We start from the raw sequence: 14,657 nt of genomic DNA on the forward strand, positions 1-14,657 counted from the left end.
CACATTTGTATAATTTTATCAGATAGTATACGGTAAAATATTCTGTCCATTGTTGAAATTCCCGGCCTGCTACCGCTATTCTTTTCCTTATAATACAAGAAGATACGATGGCTTATTGCGAAATGCCCAACCCTCGTGCGATGAGTCTAAAAATGTCTTTTAATCGATTTGAATATGCCTCTTATTAAATCAAGTAACTGAATATGTATCTTATTGAATCAAGTAGCTTTCTTAAGTAAGAATATTGCGCAAATGTCGTCATATGTTTATTTTTGAAATTTCCTATTTCAGATGTAGTTGTCTTTTGTTCCTAGATGTTGATTTATAAAATGGACCTTGGAATTGACAATAAGATAATGTTGTAGAACTCATAGGTGAGTGTGTGGAAGCCGTCTTGATAGATGACTATACAAAATATTTCTTCCAATCTGAGATGGTTACAAAAGCAAAAGATAACGCATCGGAAGCACCGTTAGTAGTCATTTGTGAAGATGCTTCCACAGATTCAGCTATGTTTTCTGCAACACATTTTTAAATAATTCAAATTCTAATTGCTTAATTGTTAAAACAGGCGAAATTCAGCCAAGGCTGTTCTAACATCTACCTCTCATTAAGATAAGTATATTCATACAAGGTGAACCATTTACCTTGATATGCAGTTGTAACTTTTAAACCAATAAACAAAAATCGTTAAAATTTTGTAACATACAAGTATTGTCTGGGAGGACATTGTTTGACGAACTCTGTGATATCACTAAGTTGACATAACATACAACATAAAGCTTTGTTTTTCAAATGACACTACATCAGATAATTACACATTTGAAATCTACATGTCAAACTCAAATTTATAATAGGGGGACGCGGTGGCTCAGTGGTAGAGCGTTCACCTCCGGTGCTTGGGGTCCCTGGTTCGATCCCAGCTCGCGCCGTGTGGACTTTGTGGTGGACAAACACCGTGTGCGTGGGTTTTCTCGGGGTTCTTCCGTTCCTCCCACTTTCTTCATTTCACCATTTCATTCATTCCTCATCATCACCGTCTCCTTTAGCCTAACCGGCATAACCCTGGGACGTAAAACTTAAAGATTTCATTTTCATTTTTCAAATTTATAATATCACATTTTTTTTAAATTCAGTTTTGCAAACCAAGGACGCTACGGTATCACAAACATCCAAATTTTGATAACTTCTACAGCAGTAATAACACAAGTGAGACGCACATCTTAATTACTTGAGCGTAATTCTATGATGTGATGAATTTGAGATGAATAGGAGCTAACTTACAAGAGATTGAAAGTTTGACTTTTTTAAATCCAAGGTGGTTTAAACCAGCTGTTTTTCTTTTTCAAAAAAAAGTTAAAAAAAAAAAAAAACGATAAATGCTTTAAATCGTCTGAACTTAATGGTGACGTTTCCACATATCAAACCATCCGCATTACGTTTATCTACTTTTCACCTTTTAATCAAGGGGTCCCGTGTTCAATTCTCGGTCGAACCACAACCCATCTTTTAAGTGTAAACCAAGTAGCGATTCGAGGTGTCCCTTTAAGCGAAAGTCTTCTCCGTGATAACCTTGGTATTTCATAAGGATATTAAGCCTAAACATACGAAATGAAACCAAATTATATATTTCTACTTGAATGAATTCCTGTTGTTTTATAAAAAAGCCAAGCTTGCCTCTTATTGATAGAAATTGTCAAAATTTATCAACTGCCTATGTAGCGTCCAACATCGACTTGGATTTGACTTTGTTTTAATTTTATTGAATGATATCTACATTCCAAATTTGTAATTTAATACCTCAGTTTTAGCGTAGTGATTATGATATGTTGACGTTAAAATTTTACATACAAATACATTTAAAGTAATAACAGGATTTTCCCAATGGTTAAGGCGGGAGTTTCCCGATTTATAAATAATTCTACTTGTGTAACTGTTTATCTTTTTGTCCTTTTGAAATGACTCTTCACAGTTATATTAACACGTACGTCTATGTAAAGATCAGTACAATGTATTTTTTTTTTTTATCAAAAGTCCTTCTTGAGTGAGTCGGCAATCTCATTTGTGACCAATTAGTTCCGGTTTCGTGTCCAAATGGACAATTTCTCTTGGATGTAAGTCGAGAAGCGGTTTGGATTCCGCTTTAAGCTTATGTAACCCCTTCCAGCATAACCTTGTTGTTGCATAATAACACCAAGGCGAAACAAACTAATTTCTGTCCATATCTAATATAAATACATAGAGTAAATTATTTAAACCAAAAAAACCGGGTTTAAACCCAAAAACCTGGTTTTTTGGTGTTTTCAATAAAAACCACTGTTTTTGCCAACACTGGTTGTCAATAGATGTAAAGATAATAATGCCATTTACAGCAATTTTATATCTAAAACCGTTCTGAAGATACAGTAAACACTGGTAAAGTTTGCAGCATTGGTCAAAATTAGGTAATTCCGAGAACTTGTAATGTTCCTACCAAAAACTATTGTTGAGATGTTATAGAAGCAAAGAAAAACAACAACCGTTGTAAAACGTTCCTAGAAATTCGCCATTTTCAGCAATATAGCAATTTTTACCAGTTTGCTTATATGTTCAGAATAATTTGAGATACCAGATTACTATAAACTATATTACGATCTTTATGTCTATTCAAAACAACTTACGTAATTGAATGTGATATTTATCTAAGCTCTTTTTCGAAGCCTTCAAGATATAGAAGTCTTCAAAATTTGGCTGTTTTTCGATGTTTATGATTCTGTAGGGTCCGTAGTTTGCAACCCTGCATAACAAGTGTGCTATTTGCTAATGTAAGCTTTTGTTTAATATGTAGATTTGAAGTATTTAATAACCTGATGTAGTGTCATTTAAAGAAATACACCTCTATGTGGGTTTGCACACTGTTAATTGTATAGCAGTGTTTGTCAAACAATATCCCCCCATCGGTATTTGTAGTGTACTAAATCCCAGCATGTACTAAAAGTTACAATGGCGTATCAAGATAAATGGTATACCCCATATAAAATAAGTAAGGAAAGAAAAAAAAAGTAATAATACAAAAGTAGGGAAGCAATGATAAGAACAGATAAACATTAAATATGAAAAGTAGTACATAAGTAAATACAAGTTTTTTTTTTAAAGTTACCTAGAACTACGATACATTTGAAGCAAATAAAATACAAAAACCCATTCATAAGGGAAAAGAGATACACTGAGTGGTATCACACGAAATTGTACGTATCATGAATCCTAGAGGATACTCACTGGTAATTGAACGAGTAAATTTTTAAGGTGTTTTTAAAGCTGTTGTATGACTTCTGATCTTTAATTGCTTTAGGCAAAGCGTTCCATGTCTTTGGCCCTGATACAAAGACATACCCCTCTGCGTGCTTTAATTGTTTTTATATCAAATCTTTTACTATTACGAGTGTTATAAGAATGAATATCTAATGATGAGTAAGCTTACGATGTAAATATTAGGGACATTCCGTGTTCAAGATTTGATGAGTAAACCAGCGATAACGCAGGTACCTCCATCTTGACATCGCCAATATTATTGGTATTCAACGTGGTTGTAGAATACCTTTGCAACTGCTTTTTTAGTCCTTAAATCCGCTGTTCAGCATAAACCTTTTCGTGATCAAGGTGATTACAGGCGATTTTCAAAAATAACCATATGAATATTTTCGTGGCAAGTTTTTTGTTACGATTTTGAATCTTCTATTCTTTTCTCAGTAGCCATGTTTGAAAAAGATGTTCGTTGTTTGAATCAGTTTTCTTCTCTATTCTAACGTACTCGTAGATATTCTTGTAATACTGTATTTTGTGACATTCTATTTGTTTAACTTATATTCCTGGATTGTACTTTATATTATGTGATACTAATTTAAACGAATATGTAATTTTGTATTGTAGGACTGTTGTTGAAACTCCACCTGGATATGTACAAAGTTTAGTTAATAAGATAGTAAGTAACATCACAATTGTGTGCAACAATCTTATATTGAAGTATGTTGAAGAGGATATTGTTCTCTCAGTAAATGTTAAAACCGTCTCATTAAAATCAGCCAATGAGCATTGGGAACCAGCATTCACAGGTAAAAATTTATCAGAGTGTTCATCTTAATAGCGTTTTATATACTTAGATCTAGTAATAATTTTTATAATAAATTTTGGACAGATTATTGCTGATTACGCAGTTCTGACAAGCTAATTTATGTTCTGTTTTGAAAATTCATCATCGTTATATCGATCTCAGGAAAAATAATAAAATAGTATATTTATGTCAGTGCAATATTTTCATTTCATATGGTTGTGGAAGAGAACAAACTAACATTTTATCACTGAATTAACTTAAATATAGAACGATATTTTTAGTATGAAAACGATTTCGTAGAAACCATACTTGTAGTATAATCGAAAGCTAGTCTTTTACACTTGAAAAAAAAAGTTTATTTTATACCACGCAGGACTGTATTATCTGTATCATATTCTGGCGACCGAACTGCATCGATTCGTTACTCGTTAAGTTCCGACGTATGTAGAGAATATGTAATGGTAATGTGTCAGGTTGAATTTGATTAACATTTAAAATTTGCTATTAATGTATTTTCACTACGTTTCCACGGAATATTTAAATTAATCCGAGCATATCACTAGAGTGCTGAATACGGAATAACCATCAGAAGAATGAGCATTAAAGACTGATTTAAATCTTAGAGAGAGTTTTAAATTGGTAAGTTCCATTAAAGAATACCTCCAAAATGTGTAATATTTTTGGCTGGGTATATTTTTATTTATTTATTTTTTATTAAAATCATCTCCAAAAACGTTGTACTTATTATATTCGAGGTCATAATATATTTGGGCCAACACGATATTTTCCTTCTCACAGTTCTTCATTTCAGTATAAATAACAGAACATCATATTTTCGTGGCTTAACCACTCGCGTTATCAAGAAGCAAATAATAATAATAACCTAATCTGAAATGCTTCCTATACTGAAATAATTACAAATAAAAACCGTATTTCGGCTGGTAATGGCAGATACTAAGGACAAGAAGAATCTGAAAGATGAAACTGACAACTGAATTTGTGTACATAGTAGAATATCCAAACTGGGTATGGATCGTGAACTTGTGTGGCAAATGAAATAGAGCCACAGGGTGAAGCAGGTTCTTCAGCCGTAGAGGTTTATTAATCCTTTCAAACATTTTTAGGAGTAATTTTTCTAGAGACGAGACAATAGTCTGTACTGTAAAGATATAAATATATTTCATCCGTGGTTACTAATCTTGACAGGATTTTTTCGTCTTCATATTCAAATTGTAAAATGGTTTGACTGGATGCCTCCACGTACTCACTTTTAGTTAGCTTCTTTCTTTGAGAATTTATGCCTGTTCGCATCATTATGAATTAGAGCATTAACGCTTTTTGAAAAGTGTCCAGAGTCTCTGCTGTACGTTTCGCGCGCGTGTGTGTGTGTGTTTGTTTCTTAGTTTTGTCTAACTCTGCTACTCACTTCTTTATAGGAACAGGTGTAGTTCATTTCCTTATGTATCGCCTTCGGGGATTTGCACTGGAGGAACAAATTTCATCACAGCCCTGCTCCATTATTCGCAACCTCACTTGCTGAACAGACATATTCAGTTCATAGGTCTGAATAACGGGCTTCGATTAATGCTATATGTGTTGGAGTATGTACGTACAAGGTTATGTACTTACAACATATAATTCTTCAGTCCTACCTACATTAGTTTTGTGAAAGTTTTAAAGTGTTCCATTTCCCGTGAAGCACCTAGTATGACTTTAAAAGACCAGAAACTGTTCATCTCCCTCTTCCGTTCAAAAGTAAATTTGCATAAGGTCTCACTGGCCGAACATTGTCGTTTGCCGTACATAACTTGACATCCGACACTCTTTGTAAGTTGTTTCTGCATGACAATTTTATAATCTACCATAACTTCGAAGCTCGAGAAACAGGATGATTTATCTACAGTTATTTTGATAACTGCTCATTTCTTATGTGTACTTTCAATTTTAACTTTCACCCTTGCTTGCTTATGACGTGGGTTGCCTTCCCACGAAAATTTGAATTTCTGGTGTGTACGCTTGAAGAGGAAAGCCAGAAGACGACAAATCATAAAAATTATTTGCGTATCATCTTTATATTTATTAGGCCTATAGTCTTTTTTTGTTACATTTACAAAAACACGTATTGCATTCTTATTCTTGCCGTATTTTGTAATTTGGATGTTACAATTTGATTACGATTACAGTGTGTTAATATTGCATATGCTTAGAAGTAAATACTGGTGCTCAGTAGTAGCATTTATAAGTATGTGTGAACGTGGGTAACCATAAATACAATTAACTTCTTTCTTTCAGAACTTTCATCTCCCCAATTAACTCTTCGGAAACTCTTGTCTTTGACTGATGTAACTATTTGTTTGGACAAGAGAAACGCCTCAGGGAAGATAGATGTATATCAGGTAAATAGATTAGTCACTCACATTTATTTTAGATTATACAAAACCATGTTGTCTAATTAGTTTATACATCAGTCAATAATTTATCAATGCAAATTCTGTTTCGAATAGTACAGTATTTAGTAAAGAATGATTGTGGACTAAAGTGGTAACTATCTGCATTTGTTCCTAAAAATCAAACTTAGTTGAATTTCTCATCGTATATATCCAGTCACTTGTACCATCTCACTTCGTGTGCGAGAAGTTAAAATGAAAGCTTGGAATTGTCTCTTGTAGTAGTGGACACGAATACATTGGGTAATAACTCGTGATGATGGTTGAAAGATTTCCCAAAAACAGGGGCTTAAGGAAAATGTTCGGAACAAAAATAAACGAAACCAACGAGAATGTGGAGGAAGTTTAATAACCTGTAATTCTAAAAGGCGTATTCGTCACATAATAGAATCTTTTTCAAAGAATAAAATTCGGTTCTTGCGGTGGGGGCACTCGGTCGAAAAAGTGTAAACAACTCTTTCAGGCCAGCCATCCTGAATGCGGTTTTCCTGAGTTTTCCTCATTCACACCAGGCAAATGCCGAGGTGGTACCTCACATATAGGTCCCAGAGCGCTTCCTTCCTTCCTTCCTTCCCCAATCCTTTCATTCTTCCTTTTCTCTGGATTGTTTGCTCGTTTGGACATCATCCCTCAAATGTGACGGGCTACTAGGGCTATAGATGCCGAAAGCTCAAACATCTAAATCCTAAATCCTCTGAATAAAATTCGTGTTTCACACCATTGACAAAAAGGCAACCCATCCTTCTTTAGGACGGTGTAGGTGATATTGCCAAATTTCCAACTGGATCAGGTTAGAAATAAAAATAAAAAAAAGCATTTTGATTTATATAAGAAAGAGTACATTTAGCTTTTTTTTTTCAACTAAGAATTCTTTTTTCTGATACTTAGATTAAGTGATTAAAAAAATAGAGCAATGCCGGTGTTACGAGCGTTTCCTGAAGTTAACGATTTCTTGTGGTGAAATCACCTTTAATTAGATAAGCATTTCTTAAACTGTGAACTGCTAGGTCTGCCATTGCGATCGTAGTTTGAACTTCAGTTTGGAAAAAACAGGAAGGAAAATTCAAATGAATTACGTATCACACACTATAGTCTAGAATTTCAGAGTTTAGAAATTCCATAAGTAAGTGTCATTAACTTTCTGTCCTAGGACAAAATTTTGTAAAATTTATTACCTTGTCTGCTCTATATAAAAAATATTCTTGGTAGCCTTCAACTATTAAAATATCTAATACCTATTTTTTTCTATGAATTCCAACATAAAATTAAGGAAATTTTAATGCTTTAAAAAAATATAAATATGCTTTCGAAGAAGACAATAATAGGAGAGCATTCTGATTAATAAAAATGGTCCTAACTTGAAAAAAGTTTGAGAAACGCTAAATTACATCAAGGCTTATAAAATGGGTGGGATACATCGCTTGCGTAAAAACGATGAAGAAAGTTGTCTGTTGATGTTCGGTCCATGCGTTGCAGGAAGTTAACATCAGAATTCGAGAACTCATCTTTGTTGTTAGTAACAACTTAGAATGATTCGTGAAAGACAAAGTACTGAACGTATTCTTTGTATAACTTTGTAGTAAATGGGGTAGAAATAGCATTGGCCTCTATTGTTTAAGGAATCTTGTATGGTAAAAAAAAAAAAAAAAAAAAAAAAAAAAAAAAAAAAAAGTTTATTTACGATATCTACATTGAGAAACGAAATCCACTGTACTGAAATGTAGAATCTCGAAAACTCCAAGCGGAGTTTCCTTTGCACCTCCTGTTCGACCAGAATATCTTCTGCATAGTTTTCTTCTAGCTAACATTTCAATTTACAGGAAACTCGCTTCTGTTAAAGGTACAATTCTCACATAATTAAGGTGATGATTATTAAAAGCTTGCAAAGTTGTCTGTAATTTGGCATGGTACTATTACCTTTTCTAAGAACTCTTTGAGAATCTGCTAATTTATATCCTGCATTTGCATATGAATAGACCCGATTTCAATTTCCAACATGTATTAATAATATAATTGAATCAGTGAGTAGAAAAAGGAGAATATTCCCCAACACGTTACTTTTGGAAAACGAAAAGTAAAACTGTTTACTTGAAATACCATTGTTTACTTAAAAATATCTGTATGGGAGATTTGTAGCGTATGTTAAGGCCTTTCATTTCCTAAAATTCCGAAACGTAATGGGATTGGATATTTAGTTATAGAGAAATTGTTATCGTGGAATGTTATCCTTTATTTTTGGAATGTTCTTTTTCTACTCACCGATTCAATTATGAAATAATCATGATTGAACAAAAGTGTTCACGAATAATTTCAATCGTCCGGACTGCAACAATATAAGGCGCTCACAGTCTCACTTAGAAAACCGTTAGATTGGTCGAGAAAGGAGAATAATACAAAGCAAGATCTGAGGGTGTGAATTATAACAACTATGCTTAAGAGTGGATTAACTTACTTTAGGATTTATTAAATATTCGTTTCTGCCGATTCCATAAATGTAGGCAATGAGGCTGATTGAATATGCTTAAATGTATTTATCATTGAAGGTAGTATACAAATTATATATATGAATCCCTAGCAATTAGGAGACAGAAATAATGTTAGAACTGAGGTGATAATGACTAATAATTAGAAAAATGTTTTGCGCATAATTCCAGACTTTCCGAACACATGATGAAATTTTTAGATATTAATGTAGTTGTACAAATTACTGACATAAGCTCTAGGGTTCATATTTCTAAAAATAAAATCTGCTGCTATCCTATTTAGTGTTCCACTTCCAGGATACTTGAATCTACTCTGAGACTATGGCCACGTGTAATATGCGATGTAAGGACAAGCTATTACTTCTATTCGATTATATAGACTGTTCCTTGTCCTGAAAATTTAAGGAACAAAAGCTCCAAGTATTGCGGAAATCATGCTTGTTGCCAATAAATTACAACACTTGTAGATACAGAAACTAATCACTGTATTGAATGTAAAACTCGTTTCAGTGAGAATTTGTCAAAAATATTTCAATATCAATTTACTTACCCGAAAGAAGTCACTCTGAAAAAATACTGTGGGTCTAGTGACGGTTATTAATTTTCAAGTAATAATTATATCACATAACTTTTGTCGACTTACGCACTTTCCAGTGTTATAAATAAATACTATAATTATTGCTAACACTGTCGTTTTGTAAAATTTCATTTCAAATTAATGCCACTGTGCTTTAATTTCACTGATTGATACGACTTTTCCGTTTCAGTTTTAGAAATACATCTTCTCAAACAAATATTTTTAGTTTCAGAGTAATCATTTTTCTTTCTTTTTTTATTTCAGGAACCTCTTTTGTATCGTTGCTCGTTTCAACTACGTCTTTTAAGATGTTACCACAGTGTGACTGCAAAACATGCCTCAGTTACTCGTATCGATATCCATTGTGAAAGTATGGGCTTTTGCTTAACTGAACAGCAAATTCCTATGCTTATGAGGCTATGTCTTCTTGTTCTTACTCTATATTATAAAGAACTGAAGCCAAACGGGGAAGCAGCAGATGATGATGCAGGTAGATCAACTGGAGATGAGTTTGAAAGTAAGTATTCCGTATACTTCTTTTTAGTTTAAAGCATCAGAAATACTTAGTTTTGAGATTGGTTGTTGCAAAATATTTGAATGTTGCAAGAGCAAATTTAGATTGACTGCATGCTGATTTACTGAAGTTATCAGTGTAAATTATGTCGAGTTCTTCTTTCCCCTATAGCTGAGGGTTTCAAGAAAAGTGTCAACAAAATCGCTTAAGTCGTATCTGTGATGAAGTCGTTCTGTTTTCTGTCCTACACTTATGCCCTATAGTTTAAAAGAGACGATGATGATGATAATGAATGCAATAGTGGAATGAAGTAAGTGGGAGGAAACGGAAGAACCCCGAGAAAAAATTGATTTTGGTACAATATTTATATTTCCTTTGAGGCACTGCTTGGGATTACAATCAGACAGGAATGAACGATGAATTTATCCTTCGAAAGTACGGTAAATACACCCCCTCCTCAATTTTAAAAAAAATAATTTAAAAATAACTTTCGTAAAAGAATGAAAAAAAAAAAATAGTTCAGTATTGAGCATATTTTTTATGCTTCACGGTCATCTCACTACTTGGATTTAAAGTCAGTCGAGGAGGGCAGAGTTAACGTTACTCTCCCCATTTCCGGTGTAAGAAATATGTTCCGTGGTTATCTACGTAAAAACTATTCCGTTTTGACACATTCCTTCATTCCACAGTATGATGTATGTAATTTTCAATGCTTGGAGTTGAAAGTCGATCAAAAGTAAGGAGTCAATTTATCCTCTTCTCTGCTCCTCCTCCCCTTTCCTCATGCTCACATACACTGTGATTTAGAAAAGGTATTGTTCAGTAGCTTTCATAAAATAAAATTATTCGATTTTGGTGGAAGATGCTATAAATTTTACTGAAGATTTTCAGTCGTCTTTACTGCTTGAAGTTCAGATAGAGTAACAATGAGATAGTGAATCTCCTCCCCTTTGCTCCTGATTGTAAATAAATTGTTTCCGTGAAAATTTCCTAAAAGTATTCCTATTAGTATTTCTATTAAACTTAATGTGTGTTTTATTCGAGATTAGAAATTAACTTGTGCAGTTTGGATTTGTAGTATATATATGTGAGAGGGTTGCTGCTTCTACAATTCACAGCATTACTAGTAAGAACAACTCAAATACATTTCATAGTGTTCCCCATAGTTTTCCAGTCGTGACTCAGTGCTCTATAAATAAACAAACTGGTGGCTCTATAAATAAGATCAAACTGGTGGAAATAGATATGTATCCGTACATACCATTGGAACTTACCATCAATAAATAGTACACGATCTTGGTTATTAAAAAAAATGATGCATGTGCCTATGAAACACATTTTTTATTACAATTACTTGAGGTCTGTTTAACAACCATGTATTCCAATTTGAAAATCATTACTTTTCTCAGAATAATGATTTAGCCATGGGCAACACATTACCCCCGATATTGTCTAATATTGTTTTAAACCAAGTTGAAACTTATATTTTGCAGCAGGATACTGTAGGTACATTAGATGTTACCGTTATGTCGATGACATTTTACTACTTTAACGTGACCAAAATACAATTTTACAAATATTTGAACAATTCAACAATCAGCATTCTAGGCTGAAGTGCACCCTCGAACGTGAATATGATAACTGTCTTCCATTTTTAGATTACTGATTACCCGATCACACAACAAATTTATAATAAAAGTATATCGAAAATCTAATGCAGGCACTACTTACATACATCAACAGTCACCTCATCCGCTACTGTACAAGGCCAATACTTGGAACAATTTACTTCGCAGGGCATTGTTAACTTCTGATTGTCCAAATGATCTTAATGACGAAATACAGTTTTTGTACAAAATAGGACATAGAAACTGTTACAAGTAGCGTACTTTACAAAAGTGGTTTAATCAAACACGTAGATCGGTGCAAACCCCTAAAACAGTTATTTCCAAAGAAGCAGAAACTTGGATAGGAATTTCTTACTTTCCACAATTATCGACAAAAATTCAACGTATTCTTGCAAAGCATAACATATCTGCTTCTAGTATCCCCCTTGAAAAATCTACAAAAACATCTCACCGGATTTAAAAGTTATTTTCTTGATCCACTAAATAATTCAGGCATTTACCACATTCAATGCGAATGTGACTTCTCATGTATAGGCCAAACGAAACGCAATATTAACACTCGAATTAAAGAACATATTAGACAATCAAAAAAGGCACAAGAAGAGGGCATGTCGGGATTGGCGCTTCATTTAAAAGAACGTACATATCGTATAAAACAGGTTAATGTAATAGGTTTAGCAAAAAACAGACAACGTGAGATTAAAGAATAATTCTTTATTCATAAATATAAACCTACCTTAAATCTGGATACTGGCAACATTGATAGAATTTGGTTACCTATCTTTGATGCATACTTTGAATCTGGTAATAGTGACGTACAGAACATAGACACCGCGCTTCCTTTGATTCAGTTCACTCTTTTTGCACTTTGCTTTGTTCGTAACTTTTCAGGATTCATTCTTTACGTTACATTTATTTAGTGGTATGTATTCCTTGTTTTACACCTTTTATCTCCATTCCGTTTTTATCCTTATTACCTTGCCACGGAAGAAGGAACAACCGTGGCATTCCGAAACGTTTGAAAAATATTTAGGCTTCTCAAGGGAGGTTTCATTGGTAAGTAGCCAATTTTTTGTTCATGGTGAAAATATAGTTGTACGGAATGAATGATGAAAAGAACAGTGGGCTGAGTTAGTTGTTTTCGGTGGGAAGTCAAAGGAATTAGTTGTAAACGACTGTTTTCTTCCCATTTTATGTACTCATTTTACACACTGAAATGTAAATGCACATATTAAGTGTTTTGCAATAACTTAAAATTTAGTGTTAGAGAAATATATATTTTCCAAGGTGAGAGAATCCAATTCAGGATTATTATTTAAGAAAAAAAAATGTGTAGAAGTTTTTTTTAAAGCTATTTTCACTTACTTAGCACATCATTTTGATAGGAATTTTTATGGAATATGCAAACTGAAAATTCAGTTTCAGCTCTGTGTTTTGGTCTTCTATATATTTTAAATGTACTGACCTTTCTATGTAGACTTTCCTGATTTTTTTTTTTTTTTTTTTTTTTTTTTTTAACGTAATTTTACTGTTAGGTAGCTCACAGGAAGCAGAAAATGAATCATGGACAGGCTGGGCCTGGAGCTGGGTTCCATCACTTCTTCCTATTTATTGGGATGAAGATTGGGATGCAGAACAACAGCAAGCTTACTCGGGTCATACTCTTCATATTGGCTTTTACGTGGAGCAGGCTATACTTACATTAAAGGTTAGTCAGTCTTGTGTCAAAAAAGAAAATTTTCTGTACATTTGTAAACAAACTATTTTATTTACTACGTATAATATTTAATGTACTATTAACTGTATTGTTTCGGTATTCCCAGATACTTCCTTCGACAGATCCTAGCAATGGACTGGCAATCCATTTCACTTTTCAAAATTTACTTTTGTGCTATTTTTTAATATGATGCATCTTCTTCTTTTGAAATTGTTATTGCAGTGAAAAACTTGATGTAGATTGTTATGAATACATACGTATTATTATGCTAGTTTGTAAAAATTTTTGTCACTTCTATCAGGCACTTTGTGATGATATTGTAATTTTAAATCTATGTTAAACGTTAATTATACACCCAACTTCCAAATTACATACTTCTTTATCTTGCTGGGATGTTCCTCGAAATATAAATGTAAAATACGTGCAAATAATTTATGTGATCATATTAACAAAATAGTGCAAGAAAAAATTCTGAGAAGTGAGATATTGTCAGTGAGTTATCTGGATCTGCTAAGGAAGATCGGGGAACATCGAAGATTCGTTAATTATGTCCATAAATTTTATTTCATTGTCCTTATTACTTTTGAATGTTGGCCGTACTTCTTAATTTTAAAAATAATTATTGAATAACAAGTCTATGGATATTTTTATGATTTATGTAAGTAATTTAATTCAGTAGATCATAAAGTATTGCTTAAAAGTTGTATTGGTGTGATGTAAGTGCAACGACTTATGACTGTTTTCAATTTCAGTTTAACTACCTCACTAGTAATAGAGAATATACATAGCGACCAAAACTCAATTTTGTATGAAAAGAACGATCTATATCGATTATTTGAAATGCGCCTCAGGACTCTATAGTTGACTGTCATTTTGGTATATATATGGATCATTTGCCTGATTCTTTAAATGCGGCATGTGGATGACACAAATGTCGTAATGAAATCCAATCCTGTTGATATTCCACGAAGTATAGACATAATTGAAATGTATTATTTTCTCTGTACACGAAGCTAATTTTATACCGAAACTGATCAAAGATTATGTACACTGTTATCAATAAACAAGTTCCGTGGGCTTTATTTCAAGAATAGTCTGAAGAATTGGTATTCACATGTAATATATCTTTACAGTAGGCTATTCTCAGTTCTGTTTGTATTAAGACCGTTAACATTTATTTAAAATAAAGTACAGTAATATT

The 14,657-nt window shown here is 33.1% G+C and overlaps 1 protein-coding gene across 5 annotated transcripts in view; it reads left to right on the top strand.

Moving 5' to 3' along the window:
• Vps13B (vacuolar protein sorting 13B) overlaps nucleotides 1-14,657 on the top strand; it is a 218,443-nt gene that overhangs the window by 17,742 nt on the left and 186,044 nt on the right. For all 5 annotated transcript variants that reach the window (XM_081734267.1, XM_081734265.1, XM_081734269.1 and 2 more), the window contains exons 5-8: nucleotides 3,910-4,091; nucleotides 6,383-6,486; nucleotides 9,862-10,114; nucleotides 13,275-13,447. In XM_081734267.1, coding sequence (XP_081590393.1) covers nucleotides 3,910-4,091; nucleotides 6,383-6,486; nucleotides 9,862-10,114; nucleotides 13,275-13,447 — 712 coding nt within the window. The remainder of the gene's footprint in view (nucleotides 1-3,909; nucleotides 4,092-6,382; nucleotides 6,487-9,861; nucleotides 10,115-13,274; nucleotides 13,448-14,657) is intronic.

This window comes from Thermobia domestica, chromosome 12 (genome assembly GCF_964235325.1).
Source record: "Thermobia domestica chromosome 12, izTheDome1.hap1.1, whole genome shotgun sequence".
In the NCBI taxonomy this organism is placed as follows: Eukaryota; Metazoa; Arthropoda; class Insecta; order Zygentoma; family Lepismatidae; genus Thermobia; species Thermobia domestica.